The following is an 18,044-nucleotide window of genomic DNA, read 5'->3' as shown; positions in this document are numbered from 1 at the left end:
ACCCTTTCCTATCCAGTCCTGCACACAAGAACCCACTACAATTAAGCAATAAGCCCCAAGAGGCGGCAGGTTACACTGATTTTATAACAGCTAAGGGGCATGGTTAGCCATGATGCATAAAATCAGTTTAATCTACGGACTCCAGTGGCTTACTGCTTTTCTAAAAGGGTTACTACATATATCTGGCAAGATTTCATAAAATAAAGGCACAGCAACGAAAAATGCAATGATTTATTCATAGATAATCAGTCTTCCGCCAAGAAATAGATTTCCTCTAGCACAATGGTTGCCAAGCAACATCGAGATGCAGCAAATCTAACTTTTTCATCAATTTGGGGTGGCGCAGTAAATATAGAATGAAATGCGGTCAAGGTGTATGTTTGTGCTGGATTTTACAACGGCATCGAATGTGATTCAGCCAATCATAATCAAGGATCGGAACTATCCATTTTAGAACAGTAAATACAGTACATTAGGACTATCAGACATGCACGGCCCATCTACCACTGTGAGACCATTTTTGTATGTTTGTGTTTATCATAGCAGTGGTGTTATTATTACACATCGGCCAACAACAGCCAAAACGTACAGAGACAGTAGCCTACTCTGACCTCAACATAATGAGAATGGTAGAGTATCAAAACAGAGGAAAGAGCAAAAGAGCAGTCAAAACCAACGACAAAAATGACATCCTGCACGAATCCTACAAATCTGGTCAAAGATCCCCAAATGTTTATATCTCATATGACCACAGGTGGCCCATCCTGCCTTTAGCCATTAACGTTGTCTCATTTCATAACCTGTACTCCTCTTCTTCCCCCTCCCCACACCTATCCTCTTTAGTCTGATAAGGACTGGCCACTCTCAGGTGCCACACACCTGCATTGTGTTCTCTATGGTGTGTCATTAACCTGTGAGTCTGAGACACATCAGTGGGCACAATAGCTCCAGTAATGAGCTCCATTTGCACACATTTGCCTGGCCTGATGGTGTTTGCCACAGTCATCTGGACAGAGTGCCTGGCCATCCCTTCCCAGAGACACACAATTAACCCTCACTGCCACAGGTGTGAACTTCACTTGGTCAAATCAACAGCCGTGACGATCACTTCCTTTTTCTCCTTTTCAAACCAGGAAGTCGCATATAATGGATCCCTTTTAAAACTATGAAATCAATTGACCATTTGAGTGCAACGTCTGTTGATTATGTGAGAGGATGCATGAAGCAAGTAGCACAACAAATGTGTGAACAACACTGGTGCGGGGTTTTGTTACACCGAATAAAACATCTGGCCTTACACACAGAGATAGCCTACTGATGAGAAGTGCACCAAAGTTGTCAGGTTCTGGTGAATGTATTCACGACACTGTTATTAACTTTGAATCTACAGTAGCTCTGAAACTGTGCCGATGGCTCATAAATAGGATTAAATGACCATGTCCTATCTCACAGAAACAGACGGTCTCTTTTATCTCTAGTAACGTGAAGAGAGGAGCAGTTGTGTGTGGTTTTTTTTTTATTAGTAGTATTATTTTCATACGAAACAACAAATCGGGTTTTGGGTGGACGCTCCTGCTTGAGGTAATCTCATTGTGATTCAGCAGCGGAGTCGTGCAGTCTGACGGACAAACGCAATTAACGTCACCGAGGGATGATGGAGAGTGGGGGGACCCGGGCCAGACTGGCAGACTCTGGACCGCCACTGCACCGCACCCACACGGGCCTCCAGAACCTCCCTTGGACCGGAGCCCAAGCCTCCTGGCGGCTCACAGCTGACTGGCCAGGGACGACTTGATGATGTCCTGCAGCATCTCCACCTGCCAGACAAAAGAGGGGGCAGACAGCAGACCAGACTGAGCTTAATGTTTGCACAGGAGATAAGGCTGCTGATGCTTCAGTCCTGGGCCTCAGGCTGGAGATGGAAGACGAGGAGGAGAGGGAAATGGTGGCCAAGAGATCACTTAATTACTGAGGACATGGGCTGGGGAGGATGACACACACATTTAGACACCTAAAGTGGGGGTTATAGAGATGTGAAATGAGTCATCTCAAAGGCAGGGCCACTAAAACGGACCCATCCTTTTGCTGAAATGGTCTTTGCTGACAGGAGAATTCGCACACATTAACACGTGTTTTATGTTTAGTATGTTTGTAGAATTGTACAACATATTGGCTTATAAAAACTTAAATAGGTGAATGGATGTGACCCATGTGATGTGACTCATGCTTCTTATTCAAGCAAAGAGCAGCCAAACCTACAGGGTGTCACATTCAGGAGCATAACAGAGTATCTATTTTCCCCTACTGTATTTTAAACGAATAAGGTATAGTAACACAACAAGTATCTTGTTATTAGTAGTATTATGAATAATTTAGGTTCTTAATGGTTATAGTCAGGTGTGTGTGTGTGTGTGGGGGGGGGGGGGTGCTGTAAAGTCTATTTGGAAAACAATAACTAAAAACAAGACCTGAAACCACATTGTCCTGATATCTTAAGAACACTAAACACATCCATACTTGCCTTGACTTGATGGTTGTTTGCCCCACTGTTTTGGAAGTGCACTCTTTCTTTTGAAATGTCCACTGCAGGAGTGTCTCCAGCTGGCATGTTCCTGAGCTGGTAGACGCTGACCTGCCCGTCACTGTCTCCTACCAGAATGCACTCTGTTTTCATGGCGAACAGCAGGGTGGTGAGCTTGACCCCTGGCTTGGCTGGGCTCACTACGGTTGGATCCAGACTGAGGAGGGACATGAAAACACAGAAGTCAGACAGCGGAGGAAGAGAGGAAATATAGGCAGATGTGTTTTTCTGATTAGAAAATATGCAGACTCAAAATGTACACTGGAGGAGGGGAACAGAGTAAAAAGAAACTGGGTACATCTCCAGCACCCGGGACTGAGAGTCAGTATTCGTATGATTTTAAGATGTTTTCCCAGACAAATCCACACAGAAACCAGACCAAGACCAAGACACTCACATGCTCACTGCAAGGTCCCAGATCTCCACCCTGCCCTCGTTGACCGCCCCAAACATGGTGGGCCACGTGTTGGACCACTTGATGTCGTGAACAGCCCTGTGGGTGGCAGTGAAGCTCAGCACGGGCGTGCAGAAGTCCTGCTGCCACAGGTGGACTGTCCAGTCCGACGAGGAGCTCAGGAAGACGTCAGTGCAGAAGGGAGACCACTCGATCTTATAGATGGGGCCCTGGACTCAGATGGGTGACATTCACTAAACATCAGAATGAGGGATGCAAGCCGCCAGCTGCTGAGACTATTACTGCAACACAGGTCCCTTCTATAGACTAAGCATATGGCCCCTTGACAAATGCACTCACTCTGTGTCCACGATACGTCTCCAGGAACTGCTCGTTGTATGAACAGGAGCATTTGTGGATGAAGCCCTCCTCTGTGCCTACCAGGTAAATGTTGGAGTCCTGTCAGGAGCAGAGAGGTAAGCTAGGTGCCCATATACACTGTGTCCAGACAGAATAATGATTCCAAGTTTCTAATCAGAAGACATTAGCAGCATAGGAGGAGGGAGCACAAGACATGAAGCTGGGAGAGAGACAGAGGTGGAGAAATCCAGTTTCAGAAAGTGAAAGTCCTACCCCATATCTGTGCTGTACCAACCATTCATTTAAACCAGCTAATTAATACAACTCTTCAGCTAGGTAGAGCAGCTAATTGATGAGATCACCTGTGCTAAGTGCACAGAACCAATACATGATCGGACTTTTACTCGTTGAAGCGGGTGTTTTCCACCTCTGGAGAGAGAGCTTGTGTTTACTCCACTGTAACTCAAATGTAAATTTCCATGACTATTTCCTGACTTTGCCAGATAAAATTGCCAGAAATTCTATTACCTACTATATAATGAATGGTACAATATACCAACCACAAAGTTTAGAGCAGTCACGTAGTGCTCAAGTCTCTTTGACTTCTTTTAGAGCGGTAAATGACTAAATGGGAATTGAATAAACAAAGTTGGGCTAACCACAACTACTCAAGCAAGCAATAAATGTAATAACCAAAATATAACCAAATATATTTGTATTAGTGTATTTTGGCGAGTACATTTTAAACCGCTACAACAAAATGCCCTGATATTCCATGACTTTGATCAAAAATGATCAAATTCCTTGACTTTCCATGTCTGGAATAGACTTTCCAAAATTCCATGATATTCTAGAAATTCCATGACCTGTGGTAACCCTGTTACTCCTACTTGGTGCCATCCTGTCATTCTTTCTGTACAAATCTCTCCCGCTTAACTGCGCCTTTGCCGTTTGATGCGTTTAATAGTGACAGGCTCACAGGCTTACCTCGGGATGGAAGTCAAAGCACATTCCCGGGGCCTGTCGGGAGATGAAAGCCTCCGTCTTCCTCTCCTTCTCTCCTGCCTGCTTGCCTGGCTTGTCATTTCTGGTCCGCTTAAGTTTCATCAGATCTGGGGAACAACGAAACAGTCAGACAGAAGCAGCCCACCTGGACACCTGGGATGGAAACAGAGCCCAGCGTGAGGCCAGCTGACAGAAGCCGTGTCCCTTTACCGATGCAGTCCAGTCCTTTGCGCAGGAACCATTTAATGATTCTGCCGTCGGCAGACACTGAGATGAGGCTCTCGCCTTTGTCGTCGCCCGAGAGACCCCTCTCCTGGTCGACCCACTTCAACTGCCACACGGCACTGGTGTGCTTATGGACACAGTCACTGCAGAGAAATGAAGAAGATGCACAGGAGTTTTTCCAAAGGGGTTAGCAATGACTTGACCCACATAAACAGAAAATGTATTTGTAAGGGACTATGGAACATGTGTAATATCATGTTCTGTGTCTATGACAGAAAAGTCTCAGTCAGTATAGGGAAAGAAGACCAAACATTTTGCAGAATACATTTCAGTACCATTTTACATCTACTGCTGTAATTGGGGACTATGGCACTATGGCCATTTGTTCTCAACAACAAACACACAGAAAACATCCAATGCTATTACTTTCAGTATAACACTATGAACATTTTAAATCTGAGTTAATATGCTGACAGCACACACATTGTAAGTCGTAAGTTTCAAATGGCTTCATGGCCATGCACAGTGCCCAGATCCAAAGAGTGAATCTAGCCCCACCTGCTGTCTACAACGGGGGAGTTTTCTGTGCTCTGCACGTTATATGTGGCAACACTGCCATCGTGCATGCCCACAGCTAACTGGCTGGCATTAGAAGCAGAGAAGTCAAGGGCTGTGACTCCACTCTCACAGTGAAAGATTCGCTCTGGCCACTGTCAAAACAGAGAGAGAGAGAGAGAGAGAGAGCAAGTGTATCAAAGAGACTTTAAAGACATTAAATACAAAAAACATTTGTATGATTGTCAATTATTATAATAAACTATAGCATCGCTATATGATTGAATAAATCATTTTGAAAATGTCTTAAAGGCGACAAATTCTAGCTTTAAATGCAGTATGTGAAATGGCAAGAAGGTGGCTAATAATTAATTTCACAGATAATGTAACATTGACTATATGGATTGACCTGAAGGACATATTGATGGTGAGTGATACCTTGGGGTTTTTCAGGGACCAGCAGCACACAAGGCCTGATTTCTGATCTTTGAAATCAAACTGTCCATATCCAACAGCCAACAGATCCTGTTGGATGAGACCCATTCATATTCATAAATAAGAGGAGTATTAGCATTTTCCCAAATGCAAAATAAGTCAATGCAAATGCAAATGCACATATGTCTTACTTCCTTTCTTATTTCCCCAATTTGGATTAAACAGTAGCCTACTTTACATTTACCAGTAGGCTACTCACAATCATGTCCAGTCCAGAACATTTTAGAGCAAATTATGATAGCTTTCCCAGAAGGAAAAAGAGTGCTACAAAATGCATCTTCACAATATCCCAAGACATTGGATAAAAGCTTCTACTTGCGAAATATGACTGCAAAACCAAAGGCAAATATAGCCGCAAGCGGCGATGGCGGGCCCGAGCACCAGCGGTGCGGAGACCTGTGAGATTTTGGAATCTAACAAAGCAACATGTGCGTGTTGGTGGGCATGTGCATGAGCAACACACATGCCCACCAAATTTGGTCAATTTTCCTGATTGTATGTGTCAGCCACAACAGACAATATGCTAGTAGCATAGAGTCCCTAAGCCACACCCTAGGCCAGAGCTCTATCTCTGACTATCGATAGCAATAACGCTAGACAGACACAGACAGAGGGGGTAGAGACAAATGGATCAATAGAATAGAATATACACTTTTTTGATCCCGTGAGGGAAATTTATTTCTCTGCATGTAACCCAATTTAACCAAATTAGTGAACACGCACAGCACACAGTGAACACACAGTGAGGTGAATCACACACTGACCCAGAGCAGTGAGCTGCCTGCCCAACCAGCGGTGCTGGGGGAGCAGTGAGGGGTTAGGTGCCTTGCTCAAGGGCACTTTAGTGGTGGACTGGTTGGGGATTGAACCGGCAACCTTCCAGTTACAAGACCCAAGCCCTAACCAGTAGGCCACGGCTGCCCAGAGGGAAGGAGGGAGGGAGGAAAGAGGGAGGGAGGGAGGGAGGGAGGGTGTGTTTGTGTGTGTGTGTGTGTGTGTGTGTGTGTGTGTCTGTGTGTGTGTGTGTGTGTGTGTGTGTGTGTGTGTCTGTGTGTGTGTGTGTGTGTGTGTGTGTGTGTGTGTGTGTGTGTGTGTGTGCGCGCGCGCGCGCGTGCGTGCGTGCGTGAGAGAGAGAGAGAGAATGACGGGGGAGGGGTGAGAGAGTGTCTGTGAGTCTGTGTAGAGAATTAGCAGGGGACGAGAGAGACATGCAGCTGAGAGAGAGAGCACCTACTCCTGCTCAGCTAAATGGATGGAGTATATGACACATGCAAGCACAAATAAACCTAAATACTCACTTACTGTGAACATGGCTAAAGTCAAAATTTCAAAATTGCAGCATAGGTTGATATGATTATAATTATTCGTCAACTCGCTTCAAAATATTTTAGCTAAAACTGTGTCCACCACAATCATTAATGCACTTTCTAAAAAACACAAACAACACCAAATTCAAAACTTTGCATATGACTGTCACTACAAACACACTAACTAATACTCCATCAAATTTCATCCAAATTAGTCACTGTTTTCTACCTATAACACCAACTTTTTGTTTCTTTTACAAGACACCTAGATTCAAACCTTCGCCATTTCAATATACTTTTGTATACTTTTTAATATACTATACTCAGAGTAGTGAGCTGCCTGCCCAACCAGCAGCGCTCAGGGAGCAGTCAGGGGTTAGGTGCCTTGCTCAAGGGCACTTCAGCTGTGGACTGGTCAGGGATCGAACCGGCAATCCTCCAGCTACAAGCCCCAAGCCCTAACCAGTAGGCCACAGTTGCCCAAAGGGTGTGTGTGTGTGTGTGTGTGTGTGTGTGTGTGTGTGTGTGTGTGTGTGTGTGTGTGTGTGTGTGTGTGTGTGTGTGTGTGTGTGTGTGTGTGTGTGTGTGTGTGTGTGTGTGTGTGTGTGTGTGTGTGTGTGTGTGTGTGTGTGTGTGTGTGTGTGTGTGTGTGTGTGTGTCTCTCTCTAGAAAGCCGCGCATGTGTCAATGTGTGTGTGTGTGTGTGTGTCTCTCTCTAGAAAGCCGCGCGTGTGTCAATGTGTGTGTGTTAGTTAGGGAGGACCCGAGAAGGGGGGTGACAGAGTGCGTGCGTGTGTCTGTTAGTTGCAACAGAGAGAGAGGCAGAGAAGGACAGAGAGGAGGGGCTGTGTGATTGGGCAAATATGAAATTAAAAATAACTCACTTTCTGTTAACATGGTTAAAATCAAAATTGCAGCATAGCTTGATATGATTATAATCATTCATCATCTCGCTTCAAAATATTTTAGCTAAAACTGTATCCACCACAATCATTAATGCGCTTTTAAAAATCGCAAACAACACCAAATTCAAAACTTTGTATATGACTGTCACTACAAACACACTAACTAATACTCCATCAAATTTCATCCAAATTAGTCACTGTTTTCTGCCTATAACACCAACTTTTTGTTCATTTTATAAGACACCTAAGTTCAAACCTTCGCCATTTCGATATACTTTTGAAATTCAAAAATCTGGTCGCAATTTCTCTTGGGCAACCCCTCAAGATCATTTTACTGCTGAAATGACATAATTTCGATAAACCGTCTAGGAGAAGTATTTCAAAATACATGATGTGCAAAAATCAGAAAATCTCACATAATTCAAATTCTTCTAAGATTCACTATATAGTTTGAATGTAAAACTTGTTCAGAATAATACAACACACATGTCCACCAAATTTGGTTAATTTCCGTGAATGTATGTGTCAACCACAGTAGACGGCGCGCTAGGTGGCGCTATAGAGTCCCTGAGCCACACCCTAGGCCACAGCTCTGTGTCTGAGTATCAAATGCAATTCTACATATGCCAGCTAAATTGCAAGAGTTTTAGAGCATGCCAAGTTGGTGAAAAATGTTACTGGTAAGAGAATTATACTATAATAATAAGAATAATCTGAGCAAAAACAATAGGGCCTTGCACCTCCGGTGCAGCCACTTTCAGTGGCCGCACCTCGGTGCTCGGGCCCTAAATATCAACAACCAACAGTTAAGGCGGCTGGTTAGAATGATGAATGCAGGACTTCCGGGAATGAGGTGGGCTGAGTAGACGTGTGACGAGCTCGCTCCCACAACTTCACTTTAAAATCTATCTTTTAAAACCCTCTTTGTTCGCAATTTTATCTGTAATAGACACGTAACCTGTTGTTGACCTTACGGATAACCCAGCAATGTCCAAAGCAAAAGGTAAACCAGATAAGGACAATTCTACGTCTTCGGCTAGCATAACTATGGCTGAAATTAGCTCGCTGCTAGAAGAACACAGAAAGGCTCTGGCAGCAGACTTTAAATCATCATTTGATTCAGTTGCATCCACTCTGGAAAGTCTGCAGACCACAGTTACAGATCATGGGCAAAGACTATCCTCTCTCGAAGAAAATGCCACCGACATCGACCACCGGGTAGAACAGCTCGAGAAGACATGCTCCACTTTTCAGCAAGCAAACGAACTACTCAAGAACAAGGTAGCTGACCTAGAGGGGCGCAGCAGGCGCCAAAACATTAGAATCGTTGGCCTACCTGAAGACACGGAGGGCTCTCAGCCATCTGTTTTTTTCTCCCAACTCCTGGTGGATGTCTTTGGCACACAGACCCTCTCTTCTCCCCCTGAGCTTGACCGTGCCCATAGAAGCCTTGCAGCTAAGCCTGCTCCAGGAGGAAGGCCACGTCCTGTAATCATACGGTTCCACCGCTTCCAAATGAAGGACCTGGTCATACGCGAGGCTCGTAAACGAGGCGACCTGTTCTACCAGAGCCATAAGATCCGCTTCTACGATGACTACAGCCCCGATTTGCTGAAGCAACGCGCCGAGTTCAAGAGCTCCATGGTAGAACTCTACCGACGTGGGTACAAGCCGGCTCTCCTCTATCCAGCCAGGCTCCGTATCATTCTGCCTAGTGGTGAGAAGAAACTTCTCCTGTCTGCATCGGACGCAGCCAAGTTTGTCCAGAACTTGGAAAACGTAGGCTGATGAGCTTGGCTGTCAATACCTGCCTCCCGTTTTGGTCTACTAATGATGACGTGTGTGTCGCTATTTCTTGTTTACTTATTTGTCTCACTCGTTCTCTGAGTGGCTAAGCTAGCTTCGCACGGCAAATAGTGTAATGTTACAAATTGTTATGTATGCTACATGCCGTCCAACTGGCCACAGATGACTTTTTTATTATTATTATTTTCTTTCAGAACGTATGCCCTTTGACAGTTTTATTTTGCTCTCGCTATGTCCGTTTCACCCCCTTGCATTTATGTTTGGCCATGCAGGTTTACTTATGCGTGGTAGGCTTAACAGGCGTGATTAGCCAACGCAGGTCAGTCGTTCAACGTTAGGCACCTGCCTGCGCCTGTACGCAAATATTATTACCGTATCACACTTGAAGTAAAGTTGTTAACAAACGTGTGAACATTTGTTTTAGGTTTTTTTTTTTTTTTTTAATATAGTGTTGTGGGAATCGCGCAGTTTGCGTTAGGAAGATTCACATATGCTGATCAGTGTATCAGAGTGCTCCATGTTGCTGTCTTTCCTGGCAGCAGCTGGATTGGGGTTTGGGGTGGGGGAATGGGTTGGGTGGGGAAGGGGGTATTTGTTTCATGTTTTTTCAGTTAGGTTTTATTGTGTGTATTTTTCCATCTATCTGTGCTTTTGCTCACGTGCTGCCTCTTTTCCTCAATATGTTTATCATAGAGAGGACCACTCCTCCCTCTCTCTAGTGCTGGGCTGCTGGTGTGGGGCGTTGGTGGCGATCGACGAATACAAATTTGTTCCTTGCACACACCCTCAAAATAAGCCTATCATATGGCATCAAACTTAAACTCATTGCCTGCATCAGGTGGTGCCTTACGATTGATCAGTTGGAATGTTAGAGGGATGAATTCTCCTGTCAAACGTAATAAAGTATTACATCATTTAAAAAATTTAAATACTAAAATTGCGTTTTTACAAGAAACACATCTAAAGCCATCTGATCACCTTAAGCTGCGGAGGGGGTGGGTGGGTCAACTTTACCACTCCTCATTCTCAACTAAGGCCAGGGGGGTTGCTATTCTTATCCATAAATCAGTACCATTCTCTGTGACCAACGTCATCTCAGATACGAACGGGCGCTTTATTGTGATCACAGGTAAAATTGGAGGCAATAGCTTGATGTTGGCAAATGTATATGGCCCAAACTGGGACAATGATAACTTCTTTCAAAACTTTTTCTTCTCTCTTCCTGACTTAAATTCTCACCAGCTCATCCTGGGGGGGGATTTTAACTGCTGTCTTGACCCTTTGCTTGACCGCTCATCCAGCAAGCCCTCTACTGTCTCTAAATCATCTAAAGCCATACAGTCGTTCATGGAGCAATGTGCTGTCACTGACGCCTGGCGCTTTTTCAATCATAGTGCGAAACAATTCTCTTTCTTCTCTCCCGTCCATGGCACTTTCTCCCGTATTGATTACTTTCTTATTGATAATAAGCTCCTCTCGTCAGTTAGGTCATGCTCATATAGCCCCATTGTGATATCAGACCATGCAACAGTCGTTCTTGACATCTCTCTTCCTGGCAGATCTGGGTCCCGTTCCCCCTGGCGCTTCAACTCACTACTACTTTCTGACCCTGAATTTATCACAACAATTAGGAGCCGCATTGATCTTTTTATTTCCACCAATGTTGGCCCTGATGTTTCTGCAGCGACAATCTGGGAGGCATGCAAAGCTTACTTGCGAGGGGAAGTGATATCCTATTCTGCCTATCAGAAAAAGACTGCCACTGCACAGAGTATAAGCCTCTCCAATGAAATTTCAGAACTGCAGTCAAAGTGTGTAGACTCACCTGGCTCAAATTTGTTTAAAGACTTACTCATAAAAAAGGCCGAATTTGACGTCCTGGCTTCCAAGGAGGCAGTAGAATCACTGTTAAAAACACGCCATAACTATTTTGAATTTGGAGATAAGCCTAGTAAACTGCTGGCTCACCAAATCCGACAACTGTCTTCGTCACAGAATATTACCCAAATTAACACTACTGATGGAACAACCATCAACCCGCAGATAATCAACAATCAGTTCAGGGACTTTTATTCCACATTATACTCTTCAGCAAGTTTAAATGATGAGGCGCAGTATGAGCACTTTTTTGACTCTTTAGATCTTCCCTCCATTGACCCTGCAGTATCGTCTAGGCTGGATGAACCCTTCACTATTGGCGAACTTGGAAGGGCTCTGATGCTGATGCAAAGTGGGAAATCCCCTGGCCCTGATGGCTTTCCAGCCGAATTTATAAAAGCCTTTGCAGACAAATTATCCCCACTTTTGCTAAACATGTTTAATGAATCTTTGCGTGATGAAATACTCCCCTCTACATTAAGACAGGCCACTATCTCTTTACTATTAAAAAAGGACAAGGACCCCCTCATCTGCAGTAGCTATCGTCCTATCTCTTTGCTATGTGCAGATGTTAAACTGCTGGCCAAAATGCTGGCTAAACGTCTGGAATCTGTCCTACCAACTATTATCTCCCTAGACCAAACAGGGTTTGTTAAGGATAGACATTCGTTTCACAACGTCAGACGCTTATTTGATATTCTATACACACCTACACCCTCTGATACCCCTGAACTGGTTGTTTCATTGGATGCAGAGAAGGCATTTGACCGTGTAGAGTGGTCTTACCTGTTTTATGCATTGAGGCGTTTTGGTTTTGGAAGCACATTCATTTCATGGGTAAAGCTTCTGTATACATCCCCCCATGCCCGCGTTCGTACAAATAATGATTACTCTGATTATTTTCCCCTCGAACGTGGTACTCGCCAAGGCTGCCCACTCTCTCCACTGTTGTTCGCCATTGCCATTGAACCACTGGCCACAGCCTTCAGGTCCAGTCAGGTGTCCGGTATTTCAAGGGGTTGTGTTGAACATAAAGTGTCACTGTACGCTGACGACCTCCTGCTTTTTATCTCTAATCCAGACAGGTCCATCCCCCTAGTGTTAAATTTATTGTCAGAATTTGGGAAAATTTCAGGTTATAAACTAAATTATCACAAAAGTGAATTAATGCCAATTAATGCTGCAGCCATAAACTATCCTCTGTCTAAGCTGCCATTCAAGGCATCTCTGGATCATTTTAAATACTTGGGTATCTATGTAACTAAAAACTACTCTGATTTATTTAAATATAATCTCTCCCCTTTGCTGGCCAGGCTAACCCAGGACTTCCAGCGATGGTCTCTTTTGCCTTTATCTCTTGCTGGGCGGATAAACTGTGTTAAAATGAATGTGCTCCCAAAACTTTTATATCTCTTTCAGTGCATACCAATTTTCCTCCCCAAACATTTTTTTAACTCATTGGATAGGACAATATCTCAATTCATATGGAACAGTAAGGCCCCTAGAATAAAAAAAGATACCTTACAAAAACCCAAGGAGTTGGGTGGTCTAGCTCTCCCCAACTTTTTGCTTTACTATTGGGCGGCAAACATCAGAGCTTTGTTGTACGGTTGCTGTGTAAATAGTCAACCCCCGCCATGGCTACAGATTGAGGAAGATTCATGTGGTTCCTCATCTATAATGTCACTTCTGTGCTTCCCCACATCTGTATCACCTTCTGTGCACTCCAATAGTTTGATTGTTAAAAATTGCCTCAGGATCTGGACTCAGTTTAAACAGCACTTTGCACTGCAGACTATACCTGTCTTGACCCCTGTATACTCTAATCCTCTATTCACTCCCTCTGTGATGGACAAGGCTTTCCTAACCTGGAGAGACCAGGGGATTGTGTCCATCAACCAGCTCTACATTGATGGTACTTTTGCTTCATTTAGACAGTTAACTCAGGCATTTGGACTGCCGGCAACTAATTTCTTTAGATATTTGCAAATGAGAGATTTTGTTCGCAGCCACTTCCCTGGTTTCCCTGCCATTCCTCCCCCCACCCTTATAGACACTATCCTCAAAACTAATCCTTATCTCAAAGGTACCATTTCAACACTCTACAACACTCTTCTCACTCATCAGTCCTCATCATCTGATGCTCTACGCTGTGCATGGTCGTCAGATCTTAATATAGAGATAGAGCCTGCGATCTGGGATCATGCCCTGAAGTGGGTTCACTCATCTTCTATTTGCGCCCGCCATGGTGTATTACAATGCAAAGTTGTCCACAGAGTCCACTGGTCAAAAAGTAAGCTGGCCCGTATATATCCTGGCTCTGATTCAAGCTGTGACAAATGCCACCTGGGACCTGCCAGTCTTGGTCACATGTTCTGGGCCTGTCCTGCCCTCCAGTCATTCTGGGATGGTGTTTTTGATTCTCTCTCAGCCGTTACTTCTGCCAACATCTGCTCCTCTCCATTAGTTGCCCTGTTTGGTGTCCTACCAATTGGTCACTCGCTACCGTCCCACTTTTGTGACCTTGTGGCCTTTCTTACACTGTTGGCAAGACGTATTATCTTGCTACACTGGAAGAACCCCCGCGCTCCCTCTCATTCCCAATGGATAAGGGATGCTCTCTATTTTATGAAGCTGGAAAGAATCAAATACTCCCTCCGTGGTTCCATTGCAAAATTCTCCAAAATCTGGGAGCCCTTCTTGGATCATATTAGGTCTCTCCAACTAGATGATTTACCTCTCAATTAAGCAGCCGCGCCGGCGTCATGTAGCACCTTGCCCAAGTCTGCTTTCCCAGTATAAGTAGCATGTAGCACAGCAGCTCTTTAATTTGAATACCTTTTTTGTTGTTGTTGTTTTGTCTGTCTTACTTAGTTTTTCTTGTATGTCCCTTGTGTGTTCCTTTTTATTATTATTATTATTGTTATTATTATTATTGCTATTATTGTTATTATTACTATTATTATTATTAGTATTATTATTATTTTTTTTTTTTTTTCTTGTCTTGTCTTTAAAAGGGGTAGGTGGGGTGGGTACATTGTATATCTCACCTTTGTTAGTAGTGCCTCACTCTGCAAATTGAATTCCTGTACTTCTTTTCCTCCATATTTGAGAGGACCTCTGTTTTCATATTTGTATATTGAAAATTTCACAAATAAATCATAAAAAAAAAAAAAAAGAATGATGAATGCAGCGTAAGCATCATAGTACCGGATTCTTTTTGTTCCAGGCCATGCAGCTGACGTTTCGTCCAGCGGTGAGCACGCAGGTGAAGGACCAGAGGCGCTCCATGGTTGGGGTCTTAGTTAAGGCCTCCTCCCCGTCGGTGATGCTCACCGGGTCCACCGCCACCTGCAGCTTACAGTCAGGGTCTGGGCCAAACACCGCAATCACGGAGACATGCAGGTGTCTTAGCACATGGGCAGGGTGTCATTTGAATCATGGTACCATGATGACATACAAGGAATGAAGACTGACAACAGGAAGAGAGGGATGATGGCAGGACGATAACTTTTACGGACACGTACATTAGAAAATCATAACAAAACTTGATTAATACAAATGAAGCCATTTTCATCAACTCCAGCTGCATTTCACCCTCTGAGAATAAGGTGCTCATCCATCTCCTTCTGTTAAATATTTTTCTTGTTCAATTTTCAAGATTTTATGGGAATTTAAAGAGTTGCCAGGATTTCCTTTTTGAGTGCTCAAAATCTGCATAGAATAATTGGATGGAAATCAGACCAGAACGTCACTACACACAGGGAGAACTAAAATGTGACCCACTAGTTAAACAAAGAAAAAAATCCAATCCACATTTCAACTGCCCTTTATGTCATTTTGGTATTTTGTCTCTATACATATCTTTCTATACCTGAACAAACTCTTCTTTCATCATAAAACAATGCAGGCACTAGTTTTGTAAAGTTAATTTGTCTTGTCGCACAACAATTCAATATCGTCTATGTCTATTTAGCGCCATGATAAAATAACTCCTGTGTGCGTTACCTTGAAAAACTGTTAGCTGTCTGTACGCAGCCAGCTCAGGCTGATAGATGTTCTCCAGAACCACCCTCTCCATGGCAACCAGGTCCAGCTTGAACTTGTCTGATTGGAGGATGAGCCCTGGGTCCGGTTCTTCCTCCAGCTGCACCTCGTAGGCCTGCACCTGGATACAGGTGCTAGAACCGCTAGCTAAAACAGAACACCATGCAGAACAACATTCCTCATCGATGCACTGAATCTCTCTTTAGTTGAAGTATACCACAATGCACTCATTCATATTCAAATAAGTCAGGCTTTACAAAAAAAAATTGTATTGTGTACTGCTGTGTGTGTATGTGTGTGTGTGTGTGTGTGTGTGTGTGTGTGTGTGTGTGTACTGGCATCACCTATACTTGTGGAGCTGACGACAGACATGCTCATGTTTGGGGTTGTGGAGCTGTCGAGCCTGTGGCTGGAGATCACCTCGGCACAGCCAGGCTCTCCATCTGCAGCCTGCGACGCCAGGCCCACAGCACTGCCACTGCAGTATGAGTCATACAAATCCCAGGTGGTCGCCATGGTAGCTTTCACAAATTTGTTTGGACCCACACAAAAGACAAAACAGGCAATAAAACACTTTTCTCAGGACAGTTATGCCAATAGAGAAGCAAATGGTTTTACATCAAATGTAACCTAAAGTCACTAACACATGATAAAAAAAAATGACCATGTCTACCTGTAAGTGTTTGTTCCAGCACAGGAGCAGACACATTATTGATTAAGCAATTGAGTGATTGACTGACTGATTGATTAGATGTGAGAGACTCACCTGCATCAGCCATGGTGATAGCCTCACACTGAACCTCTTTATTTTTGGGGGCTCCATTGAATGTCTGCATTGATCGCTCCATGTACTTATCATTCCCCATTCTATTTTTACACAACTCTGTGTAAGCGTTGCTTCTCTCTCTGCAGGAGTAATAATACAAAAAACATACTTTGTGGGCATTTCAATGGCCGCAGATAGAACAACACAGCACCTGCTGATGACAGACATTAGCCGTGTTAAATGAAAGTGCTGACCTCACAGCCTCTGCCTCCTCAGAGTCCACAGACACAGACACCGCAGGCAAGTCCAGCAGCCAGATGGTGTCCGACTCCGTGAGGTAGTGATCCACCACCTCATCCAGCATGTCCTCCATGATCTGCTCTCTAACCTCCTCTCTTCTCACTTGGACATCTGGAGATCAATTCAGGGACACACTTTCTCCATGCTTCTCTCATGCCACAGTCACATGACAGCATATAGGCAATAAATCCTTCATCGCAGTTCCATAAAGAATGATAATAATTCAAGCTACAGTAATGTGTTCCATCAAGTACATGGTGTGACTGACATAACGGTTTAATGACTGCTAAAAGCAATCTAACCTGAAAGACTGATGGTCACATCCCGTTTAGAAGATGGGTCTTCAATTTCATCTGTCATTGAATCCATGGTAGACTGGCTTGATCTAGACACTGTACTACTTCCAAAAACAGACCTGAGGAAAAATAAAGGTGTATTCACCATAACCAACCACAATTGTCATCATCACAAAGAAAAATACATGAAGTAACCTATAAAAATGTATTTTTAAAAAGCAGTGCCTGAGTTTAGCAGGGGACAATTACCTTGTAAAGGGCCCAGCAAAACTTGCATTGGTTGTCTGGAATGCAGTAGAGAAGAAGTCTGACATAGTAGCACCTGAGTTGTCATGACCTGTGAAGATTTTGCTCTGTTTAGGTTGTATACCTCCAGGGTCTGGATGAAACAGAGGCTGTGGTGTGACATCTTTGCCATTTTCATCGAACACCTGTGAGCGAGTAAAATGATGAATGATTTTGAACATTTATCCTTAAATAACGTCTAACCTGAACTATGAGGAGGAGATTGACGTTACCTGCACCATATGCTTTGGAGTCTGTAGTGAGCTCTTGTCGAGGACTTTACTGTCACCAGCTAAAGACAGACTTTTTCGGCTGACTGAAGCGTTGACACTTCGTGTTGTACTGTGATTTGCACGAAGTATTCCTGATGTTGAGTTATTAAGAACTCTCGAAGATCTTAAATAATAAATAAACCATGAACATGTTATCAGTTGATTGGTTATGAATTGTCTCGATCGAACATTATGGTATCCTGTCTACAAGAGTGAGAAAGTTAGCGTTTATAGCATCAACTATTTTTATGCTATACGAATTTAAGTTCACGTCCCACATTATTAACTTAAAACACTAGGTGACGTTAACGCTAACGTAACTTGGCGTTTGTTAGAACTCATTCAGAAACAACGCAGCATTAATTATTTGCATTAAAACTTACGGAGTTACTTTCAGAGTGGGTTTCTTCATTTTCATCGTATTAGAAGACATTTCGATATAAATGTATCACCTGACAAATATTTCATTGCACATAGATGCTAACTTCACTGCTCTAGAACTAGCATGTGTAAACCACCGCATGAACTTTGTTTGAATCACTATGGTAACGGCCTCTTCACGAGGAT

The 18,044-nt window shown here is 43.7% G+C and overlaps 1 protein-coding gene across 2 annotated transcripts; it reads right to left on the bottom strand.

The window, feature by feature from the left end:
• Nucleotides 1–1,287: 1,287 nt before the first annotated feature.
• On the bottom strand, nucleotides 1,288–17,996 carry dnai4 (dynein axonemal intermediate chain 4). Of its 2 annotated transcripts, XM_062556066.1 has the most exons (17): nucleotides 17,861–17,996; nucleotides 17,439–17,601; nucleotides 17,170–17,351; nucleotides 16,927–17,039; nucleotides 16,579–16,735; nucleotides 16,325–16,464; nucleotides 15,903–16,079; nucleotides 15,520–15,705; nucleotides 14,722–14,882; nucleotides 5,559–5,645; nucleotides 5,124–5,275; nucleotides 4,551–4,708; nucleotides 4,323–4,447; nucleotides 3,336–3,434; nucleotides 2,979–3,205; nucleotides 2,522–2,738; nucleotides 1,288–1,817 (listed from the first exon to the last, which is right to left on the bottom strand). In XM_062556066.1, exons 1-17 carry the CDS (start codon nucleotides 17,908–17,910, stop codon nucleotides 1,767–1,769), a joined length of 2,445 nt encoding a protein of 814 aa, XP_062412050.1. In that variant the 5' UTR covers nucleotides 17,911–17,996; the 3' UTR covers nucleotides 1,288–1,766. The 2 variants fall into 2 exon arrangements, with proteins under 2 accessions (XP_062412050.1, XP_062412052.1); XM_062556068.1 differs by lacking the exons at nucleotides 1,288–1,817; nucleotides 2,522–2,738 and having other exon boundaries at nucleotides 3,013–3,210.
• Nucleotides 17,997–18,044: the final 48 nt, after the last annotated feature.

This window comes from Sardina pilchardus, chromosome 15, assembly GCF_963854185.1.
Source record: "Sardina pilchardus chromosome 15, fSarPil1.1, whole genome shotgun sequence".
Lineage (NCBI taxonomy): Eukaryota > Metazoa > Chordata > Actinopteri > Clupeiformes > Clupeidae > Sardina > Sardina pilchardus.
This window is presented reverse-complemented; position numbering and strand designations above follow the sequence as displayed.